Source organism: Haliotis cracherodii, unplaced genomic scaffold (assembly GCF_022045235.1).
Source record: "Haliotis cracherodii isolate W230 unplaced genomic scaffold, xgHalCrac1.p SCAF_2, whole genome shotgun sequence".
Lineage (NCBI taxonomy): Eukaryota > Metazoa > Mollusca > Gastropoda > Lepetellida > Haliotidae > Haliotis > Haliotis cracherodii.
In genome coordinates, this window is record NW_027266275.1 from 18,141,240 (window position 1) to 18,153,835 (window position 12,596).

General features: G+C 38.9%; 1 protein-coding gene across 1 annotated transcript; it reads right to left on the bottom strand.

The window, feature by feature from the left end:
* Nucleotides 1-306: 306 nt before the first annotated feature.
* On the bottom strand, nt 307-12,364 carry LOC139468781 (suppressor of SWI4 1 homolog). The gene is made up of 10 exons (XM_071250917.1): nt 12,268-12,364; nt 11,073-11,243; nt 9,103-9,426; nt 7,459-7,535; nt 4,838-4,945; nt 4,380-4,493; nt 3,743-3,886; nt 2,752-2,885; nt 2,103-2,165; nt 307-706 (listed from the first exon to the last, which is right to left on the bottom strand). The coding sequence occupies exons 1-10, from the start codon at nt 12,283-12,285 to the stop codon at nt 339-341; spliced, it is 1,521 nt and encodes a 506-aa protein (XP_071107018.1). The 5' UTR covers nt 12,286-12,364; the 3' UTR covers nt 307-338.
* Between the last annotated feature and the right edge of the window lie 232 nt (nt 12,365-12,596).

Consider the following 12,596-nt stretch of genomic DNA (forward strand, 5'->3'; position numbering starts at 1 on the left):
GTGACAGTCATGAAGATCATACTATGCCCTTATTCAGTCACAAATTATACAAGATTGACTCTGAAATGTCAGGCACAATATGTCCTTGAGTCTTATTTCAATTTCTCACAATACACACTGCAATGTATATTTGAACATTATTTTGCATGAATGATCATCAAGTACTGTCATCTAATATATTTTAACTGACTCCTTAAAGGACCCTAATGTTAACATTTTTAACAATTCCTTCATTTGAAGATCTTATTTCAAAAACTTAATGAACCCTTAAATATCTCTCACTGTGCATCTTCACATGAAAAAAAGCTAACAACCCCCCTCCCCACAAATGGAATTGGTTATCTTCCAGTTTTCCGTTTAGGTTTGAAGCCAGCCTTCCCTTTGCTTCCCTTGGGTCCCATTTTCTTCGGCATCCCTTTTTTCTTCGCCGCAGCCCCCATGCTTGTCTTCCCGCCTGATCCTGTTTTCCTTGGCATCATGTTTTTCTTCCGTCCCGTCTGACTCTCTTTCTTGGTCCCCATCTTCTTTTGCATCTCCTTCTTCTTCTTCTGTTTGGCCACTTGTTGCTTCTTGCTGAACCCAGGGGGAGCTTGTTTCTTCTGCTTCAGCTTGCTGTCCTCCTTGCCAGGATTCTTCCTCACTTTCTTTGTGGGAACATCAGATCCATCAACCCTCTTCCTCTTTTTACCCATGCTGGGGAACAGATCTGTCAACAGAGCCAAGAATGAGTGAGTGGATGCCTGCGTTGGTAGTTGGGTATACTAAGGCAAAATATTAGGACACAACAAATTTAAATTTAAATTTTTTGAGTCTCCCCTTCCCTTTTAACCCCGTCCCCAAGTCAAACCAAATAGTGATAATGATAATCAAGTGTTTGTGAATCACATTGTGAAAAGTGAAGGTGTGAGGTGAGGTGAAATGGGGTGTAACACCTCGTCAAAGATTATTGCACTTACATAGCGACGTGCATGCACGTGTATGTATGTGTGTGGCTGCTTGTACTAGTCCGGACTGATGCTGATTTATAGTGCTAGCTCACTGAGATACCATGCCACAGATTAACATGAATACCCCACTCAGACACAGTATACTGACTCAGAGCCGACCAGTCCTTGTTTTAGCCCCTTAATGCCGAGTGCTTGACAGGGTAACAACAAGTACCATCTTTAAACGTCTTTTGGTATGACGTGGTTGGGGATCAAACCCCGGACCTTCCACTCTCTGGGCGGACGCTCTACCATTAGACCACGGAGACGGTCTAAGAAAAGTGAAGGTAATATCAGACCGTGAAGTTGGTTTAATTTGGCCTTGAACAGTATTAAACTTGTACTGTCCCTGTCAGCTTAAGATAGGAAAGCCAAAGTCGATGCAAGTCACAGATACCTGATTATGCTGTGAGCACAAAATGGTCCTGACAGATTAAGGGTCAGAATCAGGGCAAATTCATAGTAAATTGCTTTTAAGGCATCCGGCTTATTTACATAGGAGTTACATATAAGAATAGACCTGTACGTATTCTGATAACTTGTAATTTGTCCAATTCATTTCTTAGAGAAATAGCATGTTAGAAATATCAAACCAGTTTTGATATGACATCATCATCTTTTGAAGAATGAAGAGAAATAAAAGCAGGTACAGGATAACCTGACAAACAGCATTCTGGTGTAAACTTTTTTCTTAGATGACAACAATAAGGACATACAAAGTGGATTTCATCATGAGATTTACAGTCCATGCCTAATTAAAATTGAATAAATAGACATCTAAGGTTTTTAAAAATTTTAATATAGATAACAAAAAATGTGGTTGAATAAGGTTTTTAAAAGTTCTATACAAGAAATATTCAGGACCCTATGACAATCAGATCCTCATACGAATAAGGGAGATAATTCAAGACCACTGGACCAACTGTTTGCCTGATGACATGCCCAGTGTATTTAAACCATTATCTCTAATAACTTAGGATGAACAAAGAAATCTGCCTGGAAGAAGATTAATTGGGCACTGAGATCAAACAGTGAGATCTGTAATCTTATGGAAACCAATGCACAAACTGAATGAATATCTGACAATATTTGACGATGCAGTAAAGTTAAACCCACCTTTGTCAGGATTGGATCCAACCTCTCTCCGGTAGTGAGCAATATCATCATCGCTCTCATCATCTAAGGGAGATAATCATGACATAAATCAAGTGGAAAAAGTTAGAGATGTGTGCCAGCTCACTTTGCATAACAAAAATATGCTCTTAAATTTCAGATCCTGCCATATTATCATCTCTCAAATACCATCAAGGATTTTATCAGCATTTATAATTTATATTGCCATTTGCCTCTAACCTTTCATTTTGTATATATTTTTTACTACAAAACATTGTTTAATAATATTGTCTAATACATTCAAGCAATCAGTTTTCTCAATTGTCTTCATAACCTTGCATGTAATCTTTGTTGTATAACACCAAACAATCAATCAAGTCTCGTTGCCTGAATATTGCCGAGTGTGCCGTTAAACAATAACTAAACAAACACACAAACTTAGCCTGAAACCCTTTAGATGCTTCTTACGACCATCATAGGTTGCCGGGACCTATATTCTTACCTGTTATCCCAACAGGTGTGTAAGTAATGGCATATTTACACAATCACATATTTATCTACAGTCAAGCCCTAGTCATTACCTCATAATATTTCACTCTCAATGACATAGCTGAGCCAACTAATCTTGCACACTAGGGGAGACAACTCTCACCAGATTCCTTCGTCTGCTCTGACTCCTGTTTCCTCTTCATCCCTTCCAGACTTCGCTGTTTGTGCTCTGCCTTCAGCTTCTCCTTTTTCTTCACGTTCTGCATCTGCTTCGTCTGCCGAGACTGCTTCAACTTTCTGCAAGGTCAAGATCCATTTGATAAAAACTGTATAATCTCCTGTATAATGCATCCTATATGAAGCACAGTAAGGTTTATGAACAAATAAACATGACATAGTGAAAGGAGTGAGAGTGTGAGATTTTACGCTGCTTTCAGCATCATTCCTAAAATATCAAGGCTGGGACAACAGAATTGGGCTTGGCACATTGTAGCCACATGGGCAATCAAACCCAAGCTCTTGGCATGACAAGCGAACAATTTGACCACTAAGCTAAACCACAGTCCCCCCTCGAAAAAGGAACCGATTCTACTAAAAAAAAGACAGTAAAATTGTCACGATTGAAATACAATGTCACATTGCCAGCAGGGAAAAGCCATAGCCTCAACATGCTCAAAATGTACACAACAGCAATACACTACATGATACACGAGACCCTACTAACTCCTCCCTGAGGTAAAAAAAACATCCCTTCTCAGGCTCATTCCATACTCAACCCTAGCAGGACTGTACTGAAAATATACCGGATTAAGAAACGTCATGTGAGCTAAACAAACCGAAAATAGCATGCTCTTAAACTCTTTGTCACAATCCTAATTCTCTGGCCTACCCACACATAAAAAATCCCTTGATAATACTTACATGTAACCCTGTTATATACATAGTGACTTAGCAAATGGGGTCTTACACCTTTGTTAGCAATATTCCAGCAACATCATGACAGGGAATATCAGAAATGGGCTTCAAATACTGTACCCATATGTGGAATTAAACCCAGGTCTTTGGTCATTTTGGTGTGACGAGTGATCACTTTAACCACTAGGCTATGCTGCTCCCCTGGAAATCTAAAAATACTTGTTCAGTCTCGGACGTACAACTTGAGCTCCTTCTTCTTCTTATCGGCCAGGAGGTCTGTGGGGGTCTTGTGGATGAAGCTGTGGTGGATGACTGCTCCCTCACACAGCCCCTCCTCAATCTTCACCAGCTCCAGCGTCATCCGTGGACCAATCTCCTTCAGTCTGAACAGACAAGATAACAATATTGAGTATAGTCATTTATTGAATGCTTTATACTGAAATTTTGCACTTGCAAAGTTAATGGATAACACAGAAGTCGATAGGTGGTGTATGAATACAACATTTATAGCTGACGATTCGGGCACAGACTTTACACCTTATCAAGACCTGGCAATGAAGTGCACAACTTTCACCGAGATTGCCTGTAAGAAACCAGAGTGAGTGAGTGAGTGTGTGTGTGTGTGTGTGTGTGTGTGAGTGAGTGAGTGAGTGAGTGAGTGAGTGAGTGAGTGAGTGAGTGAGTGAGGTTTTACGCCGCTTTTAGCAATATTCCAGCAATATCACGATGGGGGACACCAGAAATGGGCTTCACACATTGTACCCATGTCAGGAGTTGAACCCGGGTCTTCGGTGTGTAAGAAATCATAACATACATAAAGGTGTTAGTGTCTTTTATACGCCTCTGCTGGTGAAATGTCTCCTGCCTGCCACCCACCTGATTGCACTCTGTCCTGCCTTGAGGTTCCCGCGGCCGTGTATCTGCTGTGGCAGGGTCACTTCATTGTGTGGTCCATCCTGTTCACCCTCACTCTCAGACAAGTTACCTCCCCTGAATCACAGTTACATTGCAAACTAAGAAGCTATTGTCTTATTGTCAGTGCTATTATACACACAACAAATATTTCAAAACCTACATCAAGGTGCTGAAACTACACCCCAACTCAATATATGTAAAATTGTTTAATTATGCACTGCTAAAAACAAACACAGATCACACTAGTTGTCATGGTTCCAAGAACTTTATTATTAACACTTTAGGGATAGTTCAGGTGAGCACCAACTTGAAGGGACAGACTTTAAAAAGAATCCCAATAATCTTTTCAAATGATTGTTATATTTATAACTCTAGTCATAGATCTCTCAAACAAGAAGTACAGTTACTCTAACCCTTACCTTTCAATGAATTCACTGATATCATTGTATTTGCTGAGATCTGGAAGATGTGTTTTCGTCAGTTTCTTGACCCCTTTTGTCAACCCTACCGGGGCCAGGCTGATGGTACTGGAACAAAGGGCGTAACATTCTTCACCTTAATTACAACGTCCATGATAACAGTTGAAACACACAACTCTTGTCATTACAACGTCCATGATCACAGTTGAAACACTCAACTCTTGTCATTACAACGTCCATGATGACAGTTGAAACACACAACTCTTGTCATTACAACGTCCATGATGACAGTTGAAACACACAAATCTTGTCATTACAACGTCCATGATGACAGTTGAAACACACAACTCTTGTCATTACAACGTCCATGATGACAGTTGAAACACACAACTCTTGTCATTACAACGTCCATGATGACAGTTGAAACACACAACTCTTGTCATTACAACGTCCATGATGACAGTTGAAACACACAACTCTTGTCATTACAACGTCCACGATAACAATTGAAACACACAAATCTTGTCATTACAACGTCCATGATGACAGTTGAAACACACAAATCTTGTCATTACAACGTCCATGATGACAGTTGAAACACACAACTCTTGTCATTACAACGTCCATGATGACAGTTGAAACACACAACTCTTGTCATTACAACGTCCATGATGACAGTTGAAACACACAACTCTTGTCATTACAACGTCCATGATGACAGTTGAAACACACAACTCTTGTCATTACAACGTCCATGATGACAGTTGAAACACACAAATCTTGTCATTACAACGTCCATGATAACAGTTGAAACACACAACTCTTGTCATTACAACGTCCACGATGACAGTTGAAACACACAACTCTTGTCATTACAACGTCCATGATGACAGTTGAAACACACAAATCTTGTCATTACAACGTCCATGATGACAGTTGAAACACACAACTCTTGTCATTACAACGTCCATGATGACAGTTGAAACACACAACTCTTGTCATTACAACGTCCATGATGACAGTTGAAACACACAACTCTTGTCATTACAACGTCCATGATGACAGTTGGAACACACAACTCTTGTCATTACAACGTCCATGATAACAGTTGAAACACACAACTCTTGTCATTACAACAAAGAATGAGACAGTAACCATGGTAACCAAGTAAGTTGGGTTAAAGAAGGGCTATGGTCACTGGTCTGGTGCCGATCTCCAGTCTATATCTAAATGGCCTAATTTCTGCTTTGAGGGAAATAACTAGAGGTCTATGCATGTTGTGGGAAATAACTAGTGCCTTGTAGGAATTAACTAGTGCCTAGAGGGCAAACACTGGTTTCTTCTGGAAAACAATGTTATCACTATTCCATGCCATTGGGCACATTAGAATTTTGTTAGTTAATATAGTAGTGAACATAAAATAAAAACGAGTCCTAAAAGTCATATTAATACATAAAAAATGCCGTTTTTCTGGAAAAATAATTCAGTCTTGATATAACAAAGATATCTCTTAGATAAGCTAACTTCAGTAGTTTCTGAGAAAACTTGTCCACATTGCAAAATCTATGCACAAAGTATAAGAACATGGATCAAGGGATGTAACAAAAATATTTGACTCAGTCTTGACAAGTGTCTCTTAGATAAGCATGCAAACTTTCATTTATGTAACTTCTGTAGTCTTTGAGAAAACCCGTCCCCATTTCACTCAGTATGCACTAAGTTGAAAAGCATGGAGCAAGGGACATAACACCAATTTTTGAACTCATGCGAGTTCATGACCAGTGACATCAGTGTGTCAAATTTCATTTCTCTGACTTGAATAGTTTTTGAGAAAATTTGTCCCCTTTGAAAAGTGGACGACCTTTGAGAAGCGGATGGACGGATGGACAAACAGCGTTCCTATATCCCTATAATAACTAGCGCTTTGAGGGAAATACCTGGTATCTTGTGGGAAATAATAAGTGCTTGAGGGAAAATAACTTTTGTTTGTTTGTTGTTTAACGCACCACTCAGCAATTTCCAGCAACATGACGGCGGTTTGTAAATAATAGAGTCTGGGCATTGAACAATTGGGATACAATGACCGATCTCGTTAGTCGCCTCTTATGACAAGCATGAATTGCTGAAGACCAATTCTAACCTGGAATTTTCACGGGACGAGAAATAAATAGTGCCTTGAGGGAAGTAGCTTGTGCTTTGTGGGTAATAACTATAACCTGTGGGAAATAACTGGTGTCTTGTGGGAAATACCTAACTAGTTCCATGTAGGGGAAATAACTGAGGCTTGAAATACACTTGCTTGGTCTGACAATTTACCTGAGGCTCCTCACAATTATTTCATGTTTTTCATGGCATGAATCAGTGAGGTGAATTCCAAAGTGCTTTAGGTTGTAAATAATAGACGAGGAACATGTGTTTTGTGCTGACAAAAAACGACCATTATCTGAGCCAATCTAGGATTTAAATCCACAGTTCTCTTCAGTGAATCTAGACCATATTGACTGTTGCATATCGAGATATGTGGATGAAGAATATACTCTTTACAGGGATTCAAGATGCTGATACTAATGAAAACAACATCCTTCAAATTATACTAGTCATGCTAGAACTATGGTACTTACTAGTGCCGGAAATCGATGAGTTTTGTCTCAGGGTCGTAGCTCACCAACACACACCTCTTGATGTGATTCAAATTTACCTGCATCACACATGAATGGCAATCAAATAACTGAATCATAATATTTAAGCATGTATACACTGACTGGGTTAGTTCTGCCAACCATCTGACTCAAAACTGAATGGCATTGCAAACTAAACCACTGAAAGTCCTAGCAGACGTATTGTCAATACCATGATTATGATGATCAGTATACATGAGGAGACGTATACATATTACAAATACATACATCTGTACATACCGTATTCGACATAATAAGCACCCCGCTCTATTAAGCGCCCACTGCAATATTTGTTAATATATTGGATAGTGAACAATACCTATCAGCACCCCTTCTGATTAATCAATGTACACCAGACTTATTTATTTGTGTATAATACGCACTCATGTGTTATATGCACCCTTAATTATGGGCAATTAAATTCTGGTAAAATAAATTTGTCGTGTATAATACGCACAGACTTTTCTTTTGTATCATTCCAGGCTGTCAGCATAAACCACAATATTTATGATCTTTCAACTCTTTTCTCACCAAAATTATATTCTAATAAAAGCCCCCTATCTCTTAATTTTGAGAGCGCCCTGGGCGCTTATTACGTCAAATACTGTATAATGTACATGTAACCAGTCAACTAGTCAAAGCACCTCTCACTTTTCTTGTTTACAGATCCGAATAACATGGTACTGACAGCTTTAAAATTAAACTAACTCGTTGTGTAAACAGTAACCATGGTAAAGCAATAATACAATTTAATGTATACATCTAAACTGTTTTCTTTCAAATTGCCAAAAGATGAGAGGAGAGTTATCATGCTTATCTACACAACCAACATGAATCTGCTGTTAACATGAGTTAAGACGAAGAGAATCGACAGCCATGAAATTACAATAATTATATTAACACCTGAATGTTTAAACAGTGAACAAGTGAGTGTGTTAATAATGTTTTATACTAGTCCACAATAAGGGAATGTGCAGTGTGTCATATCTTCATTCTATCAGGAATATCCCAGACTAACTGGCCACTAGAACTTTGTTTTGAAAGTGATGCTTTTTGTCATGTCTCTTGCCACAAATTATGTAAAAAATGTTTGTTTTTTTAACAATGCAATATTCCAGCTTTATTTTAAAATGCAAAAGCTCTTTTCCTAAGCATTGCCATGAATACCTTTTAACAGAATGAAGGAAGTCCTTATCATGATAGACAACAGGGTGAGTCGAACATACTTGCGATATGAGTTTGATTAACATGATAAAAAGAAGTCTCAGTCTTAGACATTTGTCTCTTTTAAGACTAGTCCAGAGGACTAGTGTAACGCTAATGTCACTAGCCCTTGGACATGGTGGAGTTTGTAGCTATAGTCCTGCTTGAGTGGCATGTTTATTCAGTTTCAGTTTGTGGCAAAATTGAAGAATTGAGTATGAAGAGAAGTGGTTCAGAATTATAGTCCTCAAATGATACAAGTCAGTGACTCCATATTGAACACATGTACTTGAACACATGTTGAATCACTACCCTCCCTCCACTCTTTCAAAAGTCCCTGATCCATCTGAATTATCAAGAAACATTGAATCCAAATGCCAATACCTTGTTAACATTGATGGAAGGGAACATATTCTGGAACATCGTTGTTATGAGCTGGACGCTTTTCTCATTGCCTGCGAATCCATTCATCACTAACAGCGGATGATGGTCGAACACTTTCCCACTTAAATCTGGCTTCTTCTGAGCAGATAACACATCCTTGCTCAAACAGAACTCTCTCACTTGAAATGTCAATGTGGGGCCCCTCGGAACCCGACCAATTCTCAGCTGGATATATTTGTCCGTTTTGGAGAGAATTAGAAAGTGAGAAATGTTCAACAAACCAGCCACATTCACAAAGTCCTTCAAAACGTTGTTCTTACGAACCTGCAACAAAAATTATTACTAATTTTTAATCACTGATTAATGAATTTGGAAGATAAGATCTTATAAGGATAAGATCATCAAAGAAACATTTAAAAAAATGCTGGCAACTTTTAGTATGTTCATCATGTTCATGCCTGGGTTTCATCAGCAGACATATAATCATCAACTTGAATGTGAGGCATCAACACGGCAACAAAAATTTATCATGTCTTTATTGGGTGAGTTTGTTGTGTTTAATGTCGCTTTTAACAGTATTTCAGTTATATCACAGCGTGTCAGCTTAACGTGGGAGGCAAGTCCGAAGTAATGCAGGTCTTAAACGTGGACCACTTTGGTTGAACCAATGAGCATGGGTAAGATGCTGCGAACCTAGAGACCAAACTAGGGTGAATCGGGATTCGAACCCACAATCATAGGTTTCTGGCATGCCCAAGGAACTGCAACACTGCACAGCGAATTGCAGCGCCTTTGACGACTGGGCCACCCGTGCCCCCATGTCTTTATTGAAATGGCAATCAAACTAAATTACAATAAAATAATTTTCCCCAAATGTTCAATCAACACAGGCATGTTTAAAACAATATGTACAATAATGATTTCAATTCATTGCCTGTTTTACAACTTACACCATGTTTTTGACCACTATGCAATTACCTCCCTTAAATACTGAATTTGAAAATGACTGTCTTTTCACAGTAGCCTTTTCAGGCCAAATGGTTGCCAAGCTGTTGTGACACTGTCTCCCTCCCATAATTGTGGTAAAATTTCATGCATATTAGGGTTCAAAGATATATAAAACTGAACAATATATTGGGTTTGTTAATATGAAGTGGATCAAATTACTTAGAAATATAGAAATACATGAGTTCAATCTATTCTACACATAAGTGCCATCGACTTTTCAGAAAACTATTACAAAAAGACCAAGGCAGGCTATGTTGATACAATTTTTTTTGCCCTTGCTCAAGCTTACTGGTACACTTTTAACATTTTTCATGTCTCAATATGTACATTATCTAAACATCATGTGTATAAAGAGTATTTAAAAAAAGGGCATTGCAAAGCACGTTCAAAAGGAAAAGCTAGCTGTAGACGCATGTTCGTAGCGTAACTCCCATGCCTTAACATAGACTTATGACAGTTGTAGTGCTAAGTGAGTGAGTTGTGTTTTACACCGCCTGTAGCAATATTCCAGCAATATCATGGTGGGGGACACCGGAAATGGGCCTCACACATTGTACCCATGTGGGGAATCGAACCCGGGTCTTCAGTGTGACGAGCGAATGCTTTACCCACTAGGCTACCCCACCACACCTGTGTATTGCTATGGTTGTTTTGTACAACGACGCCCAGGACTCCACCATTTCCACCCAGACAATTTGTTGGTCAAATGAACGTTTTATTTCCACAGCCCATATTATGAAAAAGAAGTGAAAAAGAAGAAAATATGTTCAAAAGATATGCAAAAAAGTCACGGCTAGTGAATCCATCACTGTAACACTGATAAGTGATAACCTCACATAATATCTAAAATCATGGTCACAATGATATGGCTTTTAAAAAAGAAAGAAAAGAAGAATAGTTCATTCACTGACCTAATCAACAATGCTTTATTCATGTTATTAATTCCTACAAACTAGACTCACCTGAAGTTTTCTGGCTGTATAGGGCTCCATGACTTGCCTCAGGTTTTGTATCAACGTTCTCACTGTCACCCCCACCTTCCCTCTGTGGAACACGAAGGAGTGAGGAGCAGTTTTAAAAACTGCATCTTGGGTCTCTTCATGAATAGCTTGTGTCTTCCGTGAATTACCGTGCTGCAAAATAGAAGATACAAATTACAAGCATTAATATATGTTGAACATGTTTAATGCAATTTATGTACACATTGTTCCCAGGATCTTGCTTTGTTAGGCATAGTCATGATGGCAATCAAGATGTATCATGTAAAATGACTTTACATATTTTACTGTCACAAACTAATGTACACGTAAGACAAAATGCAGGCTTGTTGATGAACTTGATATGGGAGGATAGGGATTTAGGTTGTCATTTACTTTAGCATTATATTAAGAGTTTATGGATACATATCGATATCGTGATATATGATGACATCCCTAGTTAACATGTGAATGAGTTAAAATTTTAACATTGCATCGAGATTGTTTCAGTTTTCAGGCATATAGCAACTAGTTAACATGTACAATACATTCTTTATGTGGAGGGTACAATGTGTGAAGACCATTGTCTGGCATGAAACAATACTCGCTCACTCTTTATGTGGATATTTGTAGGCGTGGGAACAGCCCTGATTATCAATAGAATGGTTGTAATTGCTGTCAGACTCGCTACCTGGCCCCAGTACAATACAAGAAACTTGTAAGAATCGAGTGAACTAAGGATCAGCTGGTGTGCTCTGGCGGATGTTTGCTTGTCCTTACAGCCTGATGACGGTGATGTCGTGGTTCGTTGCTAGTGCTACTGACCACTGGTGCTAGTTCCATTCTCAGTACAGGTGCTACGTACTGTTGGTATCAAGTTGATACTATCATTATCAAAGAAGGCGTTCCGATACAGGTGCTACCTTTCAGGTGCAAATACCTGTACCGAAACATCGCATTGGAAAAATAGTTAAAATGTTAATTCAACCCTGCCTTCATTAATACCACATCTTCTATAACTCACAAAAAGATGTATATTATTTACAGCTCGATGTAATACAGCTGGATAACAACTGAGTGACGGTACGTTCAACAGGCATGCCCGGCAATCACCACGGTTTCTGTCCGGTACAAGTTTATCTTATTTCAATTTTACATAACATTCTTTGAGAGGCAATACCTTTCTTTTTCTTCCCATGATAAGAAATGACTTGCCAAGCGCCTGATATGAATGTCAACAATCAAAACAACGACCACATGGCAGTCATATCCGGAAATACCTCCCCGGAAGTGCGCAGTACGCATGGCAAATACAATCGGAACAATCCACAGCGACCGGCACATCTCGAATCGATAGGAAGCTCATATTCGAGAAGACTCGGCTCCTTTCGCTGCCGACAGTGATGTTAATGCCCTTATATGTTTATAACTTTGTGATGAACAAAATGACTGACTGACGGACGGACGGATGAACGAACGAATAAATGTAGGTGAGGCATACTATATTTT

Bases quoted from the DNA above. Each gene is read 5' to 3' on its own strand.
- LOC139468781 (XM_071250917.1), bottom strand. The intron at 9,427-11,072 runs GTGAGTCTAGTT...TTTTTGTTGCAG, and splicing joins ATACAGCCAGAAAACTTCAG to GTTCGTAAGAACAACGTTTT. The intron at 7,536-9,102 runs GTATTGGCATTT...TGTGTGATGCAG, and splicing joins CTTCCATCAATGTTAACAAG to GTAAATTTGAATCACATCAA.